General features: G+C 35.4%; 1 protein-coding gene across 4 annotated transcripts; it reads right to left on the reverse strand.

The window, feature by feature from the left end:
- Positions 1-369: 369 nt before the first annotated feature.
- Positions 370-14,749, reverse strand: LOC140765450 (folylpolyglutamate synthase-like). 4 transcript variants are annotated; one of them, XM_073104549.1, is made up of 16 exons: positions 14,614-14,749; positions 13,825-13,985; positions 12,786-12,851; positions 11,001-11,110; positions 10,065-10,125; positions 9,591-9,674; positions 8,554-8,610; positions 8,081-8,141; positions 5,818-5,864; positions 5,585-5,662; positions 5,310-5,465; positions 4,322-4,642; positions 4,094-4,172; positions 1,757-1,909; positions 1,300-1,496; positions 370-806 (listed from the first exon to the last, which is right to left on the reverse strand). In XM_073104549.1, the coding sequence occupies exons 2-16, from the start codon at positions 13,972-13,974 to the stop codon at positions 747-749; spliced, it is 1,680 nt and encodes a 559-aa protein (XP_072960650.1). In that variant the 5' UTR covers positions 13,975-13,985; positions 14,614-14,749; the 3' UTR covers positions 370-746. The 4 variants fall into 4 exon arrangements, with proteins under 4 accessions (XP_072960650.1, XP_072960652.1, XP_072960653.1 ...); XM_073104551.1 differs by lacking the exon at positions 14,614-14,749 and having other exon boundaries at positions 13,689-13,825; XM_073104552.1 differs by lacking the exon at positions 14,614-14,749 and having other exon boundaries at positions 10,997-11,110; positions 13,689-13,825.
- Between the last annotated feature and the right edge of the window lie 752 nt (positions 14,750-15,501).

The raw sequence follows: 15,501 nt of genomic DNA on the forward strand, positions 1-15,501 counted from the left end.
TGCTGAAAAGTTCAATGGTTTATAGAAGATAAGCTTTTAAATAGTTCGATAACTTATGACATAATAGCTGCATCTAATAAAATAAACTTTCTTTTGTAATAAATTTTGTTGACGGACTATTCTAGTAAAATAAATAAATAAAAAAAGACTTTTTCATTACCACATGTTTCCTTTGGACCATACCCAAGAACTCATTTTTACAACTAGGAGCAATAATTCCATGAACTGATGAACAGCTCAAGAAAAAAGTTTGGCGTGGGTTTGAAAGGATTGACTAGAAAGCCACCTTTTCTGCTGATTGTTTGGTCTAAAAGTTGTAAAGTAATGTATTTTTTTAGTTTCGCATAGTTTCGCAGAACATACTTTAGCTGGAAGCACTCTAGAATTGATAATTGACTAGTTGTCATTCCAAAGATACCTTAAACAATGCAACTTCATTAATGGCTTCTATTCCAATTGCCACATGCCCAACAGCAGGAAATACTGAGATATAGAAGCTTGAATTTTTAAGCAAATTAGCTTGTAGAAGACATGGAATATTAAACTTGACTTACAAGTAGTAACGTGAAATATTTTGTATAGCAGATCATGGCAGGGCACTGCTATGCTTATTATTTCATTGCAAGAAATGGAACTTCTGGACATGGTTGGCGCTGAATCCTTCCTGAATTCGAATGCAACTCCATGGAAGAAAATATGGCTTAAGAAATTAAGAATACAAATATTAGCACTTTTGGTAGCTGAAGTCATCTCCTTAGAAGCTTCAATACGTCACCCACAAGATGCAGGGATCCTGTCACCAGAACCTGCATGCACGTGCAATTCAACAACTAAAATCATCTTTAGAAACAGGGCGTAACTCAAATTTGGGCTACATCAACCTGCTTAAGATGTGGAATTCAACAGCTAGGTCATCTTCAAAAAAAGTGAGTGGCCCAAACTAGATCTACATCTATGCATAAGGGCAGACGGAATGTAGAGTAGCATAAGACTGAATCTGTTGCCTTGCCCTTATGCATAGATCTACATCTACACAATATCATAATGTTACTCGGCAAACTTTACTCCTTTATCTTCAAACTAGCATGTCATTTATCGATATATGTGACAAATAGAGAGAATATGAAGATGTCCACAGTTTTCAGTCCTCATAGCCCATTTTTTCTATGTCCAATTTCATAATTCAGCTTGGAAAGAAACAATTGCCAAAGCAAACCAATGTTTATCTTCTCATGCAATAGCCCATTCTAATGGCCATTTTAAGCACACACACTGTCAATAATGTACATTATAGGTTACCTGGAATTGAGTAGAAGAATTTTCTCTAGCACAATCTCTTAACCATTGTATCGCCAATGGCAGTGATGGGATGACAGAGCTGCAGGGATAATGATTTTTAGCAGGGAGACACTTTTCTGAAGGATCTCCTTCAGAAAATCCATTAGAACATGTACTCTTGGTGTTCTGAAACTTGGGACCATTGCTACTAGTTACATCTGATGGCACATGAAAAGAAAGAGAGCACAATTAGACAAATGTTCTACAGATGCGACTTTGTTTGCTGAGACCAAGTGCAACCATATTCATAGACTTAAATACTGATATAGGTTGTAGTCTAGCAAGGTAGAAGGACCAATCTGAGCATGAGGTTAAAAAGAGAAATGGATTCATAAATTTGATTCTATGGCCTTCTCAGATGAAGGTATAAAACTGAACTAATGAAGCTACTCTTGTACAATCCAATGTTAGACTTCACCTCTTCCATGGATTAAGTTCTCCCAAACTCCTTGGAGAGTAGACTGCCATGACAGATCAACTGAAACATCAGAAGGCAGTACTGATGCACTAGAATCAACCCTGCAATACACAGATATGTTGGGAACAAAAAGAGCTTTTGAGAAGTGGACACCTGAATGACAAGCCACAAAGTCAAATTAGAAGGCAATCACCAGAAACTGAAGTTCTATTATGAAATCAATAACCAAAAAGTACAAACTAGTAATCATTTGTTCATCCATTGTTAAGCATATTTACGTTTTATTACTTATTTATGATAGTAATCATTTGTTCATCCATTGTGTATGATAGTTATGAACTATGATAATCATGCTATATTAATGTGATGTTAGACAATGCTAGACACTGCATGACAAGTAGTTAAATCTCATCTCAACAGTGTCATTTTACTCATTCAGTCAGGATTAGAGGTAGCACATATATATAATACTTATATATTATTGGGTTATGCTTGAGGTCGTTAGTTTTGAGAGAACAATCAACTAAACTGTACGCTGGGCTGGGCAGGCATAATCACTGCTGAATACAAAGGTTGGACACTTGATAATCTTAAAAATAATGATCGTGAGGTAGAGTTTATAGCTCTAGCGGTAATTAATAATGCATGGTTAGAGCATCTTTCCAAAGCTAAAGGCTCATGATTCCACAATTGTGTGGTGATGAGTGAGATACGAGTATGAGTTTACAACTGGAGTTCTTAGTTTAATGATCATTTATTACCGACCATGTAACATTGTCGTGCATATATGAGCAACATTAGTGTTACTTGTCTATCATATAAAACAACTTATTAATGCTTTGGCCGCTGAAGAGGAAGAACAAGAGTCTGGTTGCGCTTCGGGACGACTTCCATCACTGGGCCTCCAATGACCACACCTTTATCTCCTTTTCCATACTCCCCCCCTCCTCATCCTCAATCTGGCGGTCCCTCTCCTAGCGCTCTTTGAGTTGCTTCTTTTTCACTTTTTCTTTTCTTGTGCTCAACCTCAAAAGACGACACTTTTGCCTTGGTACGGCGAGGATGAGACAAATGCATTTCGGTTAAAACGCCGTGCGACTCGGAGGACATAAGACTGATTGGTCAGGCCAAAAATCTTGCCGACTGGATGCTCCTACCCCACCATGCCTAGCCCTTTACCGATACTAAGTAGCAGTCCAAAATTTGTATCCATTTTTCATGATATTATGCATGTGGAGAGCATAATATTTTGAAGCTCCGGGAGAGCATGTAATATTATATTATCTTATGGCTCTAGCAGGGCATATGATGTGATGCAAGATTTATCTTCAATTATTAACATACGTGAACATGAGCATGTTGTACTGGTGTATTATCATTTAAGCATGTTATATTTTGTTGTATTCTTTATCATATTATTTTTAGACTGTAAATGTATATATTTACTGGACGCTCACCACCATTTGGTGGAACATTTTTTAAATTAGTTGACGACATCGAGATCAAGGAAGAGGCGATGATTAGTTAGATATCATTTATTTTTATTTTTTATATCGATTGAATTAGTTATTTCACCCATGTGAGGGACATTATTTTTCATCATGATTGATTGTATAGATATGTATTCTAAGGGCTTGTTACATCTTTGTGGTATTTTTGACTTATTATTTTGGATACTATGTAGAATACTAACTAATAGTCACGTGAAAACTACTTATGTGGGTTCCACCATATGAGAAGCTCATGTATTTGGTGGCAAGTGTTTTACCTTCTTACTTTTCTCTCTTTTCCTTTTTTTTTTTGTTATTTTTTTTTTCCTTCACCCTTTTTTAGTTTTTCCTTTAACACCCTACACTTTTAGTTTTTTTTTAAACACCCTACACTCACTCTTGTTGCAAAGATGATTGTTAGCCTCATCTATCAAAGACTTCCTACCATTTCTATTGCGGAGGTGATAATGGCAATAAACACATGTACTTACTGAATGTATCCGAAATTCGATATTGTTCTTAATATTTTCACTCTATATATTATGTTATTACTATCTTATGTAAGTTATCTAAATTTTTCTCAACATCAAAGATTTTTCTACATTTTATATTATTTTTAAAATTTTAAGTAATTAAAAAATGATCCAAAACCGAAAACGACCAATATAGTTGTTGAAACAGCTAATATATATTATTTTCTCCAACGACCAATACCCGATACTTAGAACCTTAGTAAAAACATTAACCTTGCTAAAAAATTTGGAAGCACCAGACACATGAACATGTGAAGTTTAAAACAGATAAAACGATGTAATTGTGCAAATTGGAGTGTTTGGAGAATAGATACCGCTAGAAGCACAAATTTCTACAAGCCGAGGAAGCAGAAGCCGAGGATCTCTCACCTCCATACAATTAAACAAAAGGATCTACATATAGATTTCACAGATGCATCAGAGAGAACTCATTTCAGCTTGCTACTGGCCAAAAACAGGAAAAGGATTTTAAAAGAAAATGTGATAACTTTTTTGCAGGAGAAAAATTATGCAGGAAAACTAGATAACTCAAACTAATTTACCTTCTTTTGTATTCTATAGCATTGTTTGCTGTCCCCAGTCCAGGAATCATGATTTCCTTGGCATTCGTTGTTATTAAAACCATTCTCTACAGATAGTCGATCACCTCCTGCAGCACTTGAAAACCATCTAGCACAAACTTCCACACTTTCTGGAGTATGAGCTCCATCTAAGTAAAATGTCAAATTATTGGAGTACCCATCTGACTCCAACACCTCGCCAGATTTCCCTGGCATGTCATTAATAATTTGTGCTCTCCCAGGAAGACTTGCAATGCAAAGGCCTCTTAAAAATGGTTCTGGTAAACCTCCTTTAAAGTCATCCTAAAGAACTTCACCAGATAGGGAATCAATTACATATAAATAAAACTAATTATCAAAGTCTAATAGAAAAACAATAAACTCTTGAAAGCAACTAATATAGCGAAGTGAAGCATTGCAGAATAATTATTTTTGTCATAAATATAATGAAAGATATAGTGAATTAGTGCTCAGTAATGGATGATCAAAGTGTTTAAACTAAAGTATCTGGATTGCTTGTAATCATTTTTCTTTTTTCTTTCCTGCTAAAAAAGTGAATTGTTATTGTTGAATATATGACACTACAATGAGTATTTTACAACTAGATCACTGAAGTACCTGAAAGGTTCATGGCAGGCATATTATTAGCATAAAATTTGGTACTTCCTTAAAAAAAAGCAATTAGCAATAATTTTCTTCCATCACAGGGAACTCTTCCTTGTTCTGTTTGTTATGTGCTTAATTTACTAGAGTTTCGTGCAAATGACTATGACTTGATCTCTGATATGTTGTTGCATTTTAAAAGAATCTAGGTGGTTTAAACAAATTATAACTTGCCCAATATGTTGCAGTTATGGTGTTCTAGAACTAAGTCACTAAAGCCTTAGGCATGATCAAGCTGGCAAAAATAAGGTAATTGGTGGCAAAAGAGCAAAGGAAATAACTAACTCAGATTTTGAGTTGAACATACACGCAAAAGTAATTCTGAGTGCCCAATTCTTTGAAGCCAACATTTGCAAAGAGCAACAGCAAGGCCAGCATTCATGAATTGGTGCTCTCCAGTTAATCCAAGCTTTAACCCATTCAACATCATTGAGTCAAGGGGAGATGCAACTTCCAGAGGGATCTGCATTTACCAAAACAAAGCAGGATCTAGCTCCTAAAATTTGAAAAACTAAAAAAAGAGGATAACATGCCAAATAAGAAGGAAAAAAATTTAGTATGACATGTACAAAGTTCCAATACCATCACTTTAGATGCCATCTCGTGAAGAACAAACATGGCCTCTGGAAGTTGAGGCACCGTGAATGCAGGAACATGATGCTTCATGTGCAGGCAATACGTCAATGATTTTCATTAAATTCTTGAAATCAAAACTGCATTATAGGATAATCAAGCAGAACTATTGTAATAATTACAGTAACCGAATATGAAATACTAGCTTCTTAGCTCCAGCCAGTATTAAGATGAGTGCTTGCCTTAAAAATTCCAGCCTTCTCTGAAGCTATCTTTTCAATGGTATCTCCTGCACATATGTTCGATATTCAATTTTATATTCAGGTGATAAAATCTATATAGAGGAATGAACGAACAAAAAAAGAACCTCATGAAACTTGAGAAAACAAATACGCAACTCAATGATTTAAGAACTGACTAGAATATAAAAGAGCCCAAACAACTACAATAATATTTAAGGCCATGTGACCATATAGGATAACAAGCAAGCAAAGGAACTATTACAGCAACCCAAGATAAACTAATATTGTTTGAATAAGATCCTACTTATAGGACAAAAGAAATAAACTTAGTTTATAGATAAAATTCTCTGCAATTGATGCAGATGAAATAAAAGATGGATTCAGATAGATGAAATGGTAAAATTTCTGCATCTCATCCTAACATAGGTTTTGCTCCCTTTGGTCCCTTATAATTTGCATCATGCATGACGGAGTTTAATTCAAAGGAACACTTCAGTGCTATAAAAGGTATCTTTGTAATACAAAATGTTAGATAACTAGTTGACTCAAAACCTTAAATTGTTCAATGATAAACCCATAATGTATGTCATACTTTTAGCACAACCCCTCACGTATGACCTTCATAGACTGCGCATGACCAAGTAAAAGTTAATAATGTGTACAGCCCTCTACACCAAACAATAATATATAATAAAAAAATAAGGATTAAAAGGGCTAAATGAGGCTTGAACTCTAGACCTCCAAAAAAACTAGACTAATATCATGTTAAATAATCAGTTGATAAATTACTAGGTAACAAACTAATATTGTATGTCATGCTTTCCACACAAGATAGGAAATGAAGCATTACTTCACTTTTCTAGTTCTAAAATGTTCTAAACACTAAATAGAAGCTCACAATATTGAATTATGAAGATTTGAAACAATGTGACGCAACTCAATGAAACACTTGCACCATTTGGTCATTGGTTGGGGATCCAAGATAGACTCTACTACCAACTTCTCACATATGGCTTAATAGGGACTCTTCCACCATCAACCTAAGAAAAGATGCTTCTGCTTAACAACTGCAACTATGCTATACTCAATAGTGGATATAAGTACACTAATTTAAACAAAAACTCTACACGGTTCAATCTGAGTCTTCCTCCCCTCTTTATTACATAGAAGGAAACTGGCAGATAAAACCTTTGCTTCTCAAAGGAAATGTTAAGCATCTCCTCCAGAAAGTAATAGAGCATTCCAGCACATCTAAAAGAATATGATTAATGATGACAGTGAATATTGAGTTCACCTATGAAAGGAGGGTGGATACTTTGTTGGCTCCTACTAAAGAAATCAAAGAGAAAAGACTCCAAATTATGTGTCGCATGAAAATGTCACTAAAAGTGCTTTTGTCAGTGTATATTTGTGGTATAACCATAAGTCCATAACTATTAGGTAGTCTATCAATACCAAAGGAAACGAGAAATGGTTGATGTGAATCTTACTTTTTATTTGAGATTTGAGAGGTTCTGCAAAATAAAATTAGAGCATATTATTATCTTATTACTCATGTCTTATTATTCATGTTATGAGCATACTTGCTTTTATCTGTTTATAACAAATTAGTGAACTTGGATCTCTAAATCATGCTTTATGGATTATGATTTTCATTTGCTATTATATCTAAGCGGAGTGAATTCACTAATTGAGCTAAAATTGTTAACTCATAAATCTCTCTTAAAATTCTCAGATGATTATCGGCGTAGCAAATGAACTTCGTGCACCAGGACTGTTTTACCTTCACTTAGGACTTTGACTTTTTCTTTAGCCATATTAGTTTAGTATTATTTTGGAAGATATTGGTTGTCTCACTTGGGACTTCTTTATTACCCTTTGGATTTTGTTTTACTAATTAACTTGGAGTTACTGCTATAAACTTTAATTCTTAAATTTGTCTGGATTTAAAAAATTAAATATTTATGGCTTTGTGTATCTCAAGATCCAATCTATTGGAGTACATGGCCAGATTTCGAATTCATCATGATAGATTATGACTAATATTCCACACTCTAAAATAGGACTGCATGAGAAAAATGAGGAGAGTAGGACTTGCAAAGAGAAAAGCCATGCCAACCCATTAGGGTGATGCCCTACTTAAGTAGTAATCTACTTGTGAGGCGTATATATAGAACTATACAAACATGACATAATACATCAACAGAGGCAACACAAGAAAACCTTTTTATCAAAAGTTAAAGCACAAAGAAAGGAAGGATACCTAATATCTCCATATGATCCATCCCAAGTGAAGTTACGCCACAAACAACAGGCTCCTTGACCTAAAAATTTTTGCAGTTCAGTAGAAATTCTTCAGCTAACAAGTGGAATTATGGGTTTATCAAACTTAACACTCAAAATTAGACAAGATAGATACTCGGACATACAAGTCCATTTGTATAACCCTAAGGAGACTTGGTCACATTGAACTGGACTTCCTACTAAATTGAGATCTTATATTTGTGAAATATAAGTCACTCAAACTCTAAAGTCTAAAAACCCTGCTTGGTTTATTCCATCTCTCAGTTGAATTTCTGAGTTAATAAACATAAACTGTTTCATCAATTGGGTTCTTGGAACAACTGTAGGTCATGATTATTTGTAACTTTTGTATCTTCCTTTTTAGAAAAAAATATCAAAACAAGGTCTCTCATAAAATAATCATCCTGCAGAAAAACAAAAAACAAGAAGTACCACATTTGTCGAGTCCCATCTACCGCCAATACCAACTTCTACAATGGCAACATCTACCTACAGATGACAATATTGTATGTTAATGACTGAATAGATATCCAAAAGGACATGAAGAAAAGATTTGTAGATCAATAAGTACATTGGCTTCAATGATGCATTAAATACTTTGTAACCATAAAAATAACAATAGGAAATTATTATTACATTCTTTCAAAAGAAAGCACAATAAAAGTTTTTGCATTGAGAAGAGTTCTGAATTCAATAGAATAAATGTTCCAGTTCTTAGTTCTCTAATTGTAAGGAATATAATGGGCACCAAATCCAAGGTTCATACAGTAGTGCATTACTGCATTTATTAACTTTATCTGGTTTATTGCCATTCCTGTTCGTGTCGGAATCACATTGAAGGAGAAGATGAGGGAGGAAAATGGAAACCATCAAGCAACAAGAGGTAATAACTTTGTCTCATTCTCAGAGATTCTAGGTATTTGAAATCAAAACATCAATAAGTTCATGAAAGAACAATTAAATAACAGCAGGCAGGCATGTTTCCAATCTCGGGTTCCTCTACTTCTATCTTTAAGCTCTTTTTTGTAAAACAATCATTATAAACATAGAATAAATTTAAAAAAGCAAACAATCCTCCTATCCATTTTGAAAAACAGTAAAAAGCTTCATAAATACCAAAGGAAAAAAAACTGTTAATTTTGGTTGCAAAAGTTAGATAGAGCAAAGCATATTGATACATTCTGTAAGGCTATAAGCAACCAACAGAAGACCACAACAAGTCCATTAGAGCTATGAAAAAGCCACTATCACAAGTAAAGACAAAAGGGTACGACTCATTTGTTGTTATGAAACCCCATTGCATATTGATCAGTAAAAAAGTTGTGGTAATACTCATGCAATAGAACAATAGTATAAGAATTGCAATCCAACAAAATTAAAAGCCAAAAACCAACACCGTAGAAAACATGAATATTTGTTTATTGGATACCAGCATGCCTATCTAAAGCCATATAGTTAACATTGCAGACCTTTTCAGACAAGAATATCTTAAATGCCAATAGAGTGAGAAACTGAAATAGAGGAGGCATTGACAAATCTTCCACAACATTTTCCTGCAAAAGAAAAGCATCCGGTATGAGCACTTCTTTACCGTGAATGTCATCCAATAAAATTTACTCAAAAGAATCTCTGCTCAAAACTCAAAGTTATGAACAGATAAGCAATATCCATTTTATCTTTTACGCAATGACAATATCAATGAAGTGCAACAGACTTCTAGGCACTGGCTAGCTTAAGAAGATAAAAAGTGAAAATGTATGGTCACAAAAGCCTCAATGTCAATAAAACTATTAAAACAAGTTGGCACATCTCAGGAAATTAGGAAATAAAGCAAGCAACTAGCCTAACAGTTGCTTATGTACAAGTTTGTGCGTGCACTTGATGTTTTAAATTTTCCTCGAAAAAATGGTTCAGAAGCAAAGAGTGTGAATAACAAACATCACCTTTAATTGGTTCCACAAGTTCCAGAAATAGTATAGAAACTTCTCTTTGGACATATCTGACCTGCACAAGAAATGCACAGATGGGCTATTTATAAATTACAAGGTAAAAAACATATTGATGCAGAAGAGAAAATGTTTGGCAATAAAAGTAACAAGTAGATGACACGTACAATCAAGCGGTACAACCATATTCTATGTCCTCAGGTTGACATTCTAGGAAGCATTAGTACAAAACAAGGTTGAGGAAGTAAAATATCATTGTGCCAGGTAAATATATGTATAAACACTAAATGAGATTGATTTATATAATATACATGGTCTGCAGTTTCTAAGCCAAAACAATAAAGTTCCATTTGCTGCCAACCTGAAACTAGGTTCTGGAACATTTTTAGTTAGAAAAAATAAGGGACAGATCAAGAGATTCTATGATAGCTGACAGAAACTAACTCATAGCCTTGAACCCTTGGACGCCTGAATGGTTCATCATGGTGGGGAATGCATCCAACTATTGGAGGAAAAGCTAAGAGAACGAGAAAGAGGGAATGCATATTTTTGTGTGATGTAGCATGGGCGTTTGGAGACATGGCAAAGTACATCTACTCAAATAATTTTAAAACTTGAATAATTTAATGTTTTATTTTTAAATTGGAATTATTTAAAGAATGTAACTAGAAATATATTTTTATAGTAGTTAATGGTAATGGAATCTTGACAAATTGTCCATTATTACTAAATGTACACTCAACTGGGTTATGAAGGATCAGCCAGCAAATACATTATGTTGGAATACACTGAAAAAGAGCTTGCACATCAACATATATAGCTTAGCTGGTTATAACATCTGTTTCAGGAGGAGAATTATCAAAGCAAATGCACAAATCCTAGTTCTCAAAAGAATAAAATAGGAAGTGTTGGGAATAGATGATGTATACCTACCCGTTAACACGAATTCTTTCTCTCACATCAATCAAATGAGGGGATGTGAATAGTCCAGTTCGTAAACCGCATTCCCGTAAAATAGCTTCGCAAAATGTGCAAGTTGAACCCTGAAATATCAGTTAGAAGAATAGAATATTTGGGTCTTCAATCAAAATTAGAACAGTTGATTTTATAAGCACATCATAAATATCCGGTATCAGGGTATGAAAACCCAAACTGCAACAGCTGAATGTGAAATTCCAACCTTCAAATTTAAAAGTTTATGATAAAAATGTATTTATGCATGGCATCAAGTTGAGATACAGAAGCCTTCTAGTGTTTAATACTTTGACAGTGGCTTAGCGCTGTCAAGCTCGACAAGCGGCGCAGGCTCGGCTCAGCTAAAGCTCGAGTCTGGCTCGGCTCGGTCAGAGCTGAGCCGAGCCCGAGCCGCTAAAACCGGCTTGAAATTAATATCGAGTCGAGCCTGAGCTGGAGCCGGCTCGCTCAAGCTCAATTCGATAGGCTCGGTATAAATCTCCACCTCGTCCTCAGCCTCGGTGAGCTTCCTTCTCCTCCTCCTCCTTCTTCTTCTTCTTCTTCAGCAATGGCTTTCTTCTTCTTCCCTCCTCCTTCGACAGTGGCAAGCCGCCCCGGTGCCGCCTCCTCCTTCAGCAGCGGCAAGCTGCCGCGGTGCCCCGCCTCTCCTCCTCCTTTTTCTTCTTCGGCAACGGCAAACAGCCGCGGTGCCCCGCCTCCTCCTCCTCCTCCTCCTTCTTCTCTTTTGGCTCGGCTTAGACTCGATCTGGCTCGATCCGGCTCGACTTGAATGAAGTTTAATGATAGGCTCATTTCATACTCGGGCTCGGTCTGGCACGGCCTGGGCTCAGGCTCGGCTCGAGTTGAGTTGAGCCGAACCTGAGCCCAATTCTAAGACTCGAAATTAATTTCGAGTCAAGTCTGAGCCAGAGCCGGCTCACTCAGGCTCAGCTCATTTACACCCCTACAGTGGCTTAAGGCAAAAAAATAAAAATACACAAAATAACATTGCACTTACTACCGAGTTTTTTTTAAATATATCAAAGGAAAATGTTAAGTTCTAAAACCAGAATGATAGGTTATTTCATGATTAGCTAAATGTCAGAGTATAATTCTTGAATAGTTATAAATAATACAGTAGTTAATACAAGTCAATGTCCACAAAGATTGTGCAATGAATAAAAATCAGTGTTTAGTATTATCAGAGCAATCTGTGATGAAATGCTGACATGCTTGCAAGTTTTCTAAATTCAGTCAAGCCACAGGAATGGTTTTGTTCCAATCAGCACGCAGGAAAGTTTGTCAACATAATCTCAACATAACTAAAGCAGATATTTGATCGAGCCACTTCATTTCAGAAGAAGAAACAGAACATATGAAGAAAAATGAATTCACTCTGAACATACTCCATGCAGGAACTAGGCTCCCAAAATTAAGACTTCTTCAAAGCTTAAGGTGGGAAGGGAATTATAGCTGTGAATCATGGAGTACACAAGATAAACAGAAGAATGGACACAGATAAGAGAACATAGCAATTTATTCTTTTATAAGCAGCAACTTTACCATATAATGGTACTAGAACACCTCACAAGATTAAAATAGTGAAACCAAATGAGCGAAATGCCCAACTCGTTGCTTTATAAAAGATTAAAGATAATATCCTAAATTTATGGTTCTGAAGTAATTATGATTCCTAAGGTGAGATAGGTTCCAAAACTAATAAAGTACATAAGCCCATAAGTCTACTGAGAAGTAGGGAATCACCTTTCCTTTAGTTCCTGCAATATGGATAATCTTAAGTTTGTCGATCTGTTCCTCAAAGCCTAATATCTGTAGATTGAAAATAAATAAAGTTTTAATTTTCATCATAAGAAGGAGAGGAAGTGCTTGCAAACTAGAGCCCAATATAGCAATGCAGAGGGATTATTCATCAGATAAATTGTATAAAATTCTCAATCATTACAACATTAGTAATAGACTAATAGCATTTGTAGAGATAATATGCTTCATAACAATATTTTTGTGCTTCAATAAACCATAGATGTAGTCCATGTTGTGAATTCTTACGTGGTTTTCTATCTTTCAAAGTTGTGTATATTTGACATGATGAACATCTAATAGATAGATGTACCCCCAATACTTCAACACAATCATGGGCAAGAACACCTATCTATCTAGTGAGCGTTTTTTACTTTTAGGACCACACAGGCATGTCTCTCCATATATCTCCTTTTGTTTCCTATAGCGTGACTGACACTACACCACCGCATACTATCTTCTATTTGTACAAATTCCAGTACAGACAGAAGAAGCACCTCCAAGATCATATCACACTGCTAGACCAGATTCTTTGCAAAGAAAGGAACTTCTAAAATTACTCTCTCTTCCCTCTTACCAAATTATGAAATCATGCAATGGAGTTACTCTGACAAGGTTGCGCGTGATAAAGTGTGAAAATATGGTCAGAAATTACCAGCTCGTGTAAGAAATTAAAATTTATCATTTAGACTTGCTTGATGTCATTTTACAAAAGAAGTTCAGTTCGATCACAACAATGAAACTTTGAGCATTTTACTCTTAAAGAAAGATACTCTTTCTAGTAAGAAAATTACAGCATGGACAGTCAGAAATGAACAAAGTTAACATGTAGGAAACATGAGAAAGTACCCATTGATATTCATTCTTTATCCGTCAAAAGAAGGGTTGCTCCGTATGTCGTTTTTTCTCCATGCATAAGTAAATTCAAAAGAATGAAAAGCATGAAGATAGAGTATCTTATAACTAATGACTAAAAATAATTTACCTTCAAATATGTAAACATCTTCTCGAGCTTTTCACCCCTGTTTGATCCAGTTCCACGTTTCCGACGACTTATGAGAGAGGAAAGGGCTTCCATTGCAGCTTCAAATGAAGAAGAAAGAACCAAGTCTTGGTCGTGGCCTTGATTCTCCATTTCAGCTGCACCTGACAGAGGTAACACCATGAAATTTAAGTGAGTTCCCAAATTGTAGTTAAACGTGTTCAATAATGAACTAGCCATGAACTTAGATATATAAGTCAAATGGCAGAAACTATTAATAAAAGGAACATGTCAATAATGGATCAGTAAATTGGAAGAAGAGTTGTTTCATATTCTTCTTAAAGAACCCATTGCCGCATCCTGACCTACCTGGACAGTAAATTATAATGACAGATAAATACGAGTAAGATTTGCAGCACTTCTTCATGACTTGTCAAGAGCAACTTCAATAGTAAAGAAACATACGACCAAACAGATCAACGCTTTCTCTCTAATCTTACTCCATCACAAGATTAGATTTAGGTTTCTAAAATCCGACCTACCAATACTTCTCCCAACCCAAGATCCAAGATTTGTTATCTAATCCCACCCCACCCCGTCAAGAATCCTCCTACAATCCACAATCCGTCAACTATATTTGTCCGCACACAATCCTCTCCCCCGAAATCGTATAGAAAACGGAACGATCCAAGAAACCAAAGGCTCTTCCAAGATTATCAACCAATCCCTACAAAAATCAAGTTGACAAACAAAATGAAGCCATAAAAACAGCAGTAGGAGCGCAAGACTCACGGAGAACTATCGAGCTGATCCGATTCGGCGATTTCTTGGACTCTCTCCCGAGGGTCAATGATAGAGAGATGACGAACGAGTAGGAGAGAAAGACTTGGGAGAATTTATAGGGAAAGCGGCGTTTGAAATATAAAGGGGAGGGAGGGGGATGTGATAGATGTACTAAGCAAATAACTTACCCGATTACTTCCCCAACCTACGCAAATTGGAATCTTTGCCGTTTTATTACAATGGAGTTTGGGGAATCCTTTTTGCCCACAAATAGAATTTGGACGATAATATTATTAATTGAAGGTGTCGATTAAATGTCGAATGACACGGTATGCTATAGAGACGAGAGTATGTGGAGGACATAGCTTCGCTCGCTGATTGGCTAGTGTTTTTTTTTTAACTCTTATTCCTAAGGTTTAAAGTGTAAAATATAGTGCAAAAGTGCATAATTTCACATAGCCCCCTTGGTTATTTTATATGATAATTTGATCCTCGACTTCTAATCATTTACATCCCTGACTGCCTGAGCATAGTAAATATACCATGGGCTGTTGAAAATAAATAAGAGGGTTGAGAGGGTTGATATGAAAATAAACAATAGTTCAAACAATCTACATATAATTATCTCATAGAATAATAAAACTACGAATACTACAAGATATATATATATATATAGAGAGAGAGAGAGAGAGAGAGATTGTATTTAATGGTCCTTAAATGCAAAAATCTTTGTACTAGGCAGAACATGATTGGCATCCATATGACATTATATAATCCATCTTGAGATCCTAAATTGATGACAAATCTATATAAAAGATAATGCAACTAGGAAAATGATTCTTTAGCAACAGGCTTTACCTCCTGTTAATGGTCCTTAAATGAAAAGAAAAACAATGT

Source organism: Typha angustifolia, chromosome 8, assembly GCF_048772165.1.
Source record: "Typha angustifolia cultivar Huaian chromosome 8, ASM4877216v1, whole genome shotgun sequence".
Lineage (NCBI taxonomy): Eukaryota > Viridiplantae > Streptophyta > Magnoliopsida > Poales > Typhaceae > Typha > Typha angustifolia.

Excerpts from the sequence above, each read along its gene's own strand:
- LOC140765450 (XM_073104549.1), bottom strand. The coding sequence starts at position 13,974 with ATGGAGAATCAAGGCCACGACCAAGACTTGGTTCTTTCTTCTTCATTT. Across the intron at positions 5,466-5,584 it reads AGATGGCATCTAAAGTGATG|ATCCCTCTGGAAGTTGCATC; the intron begins GTATTGGAACTT and ends TGGTAAATGCAG. Across the intron at positions 4,173-4,321 it reads GCTATAGAATACAAAAGAAG|ATCCTTTTGTTTAATTGTAT; the intron begins GTAAATTAGTTT and ends ATCTATATGTAG.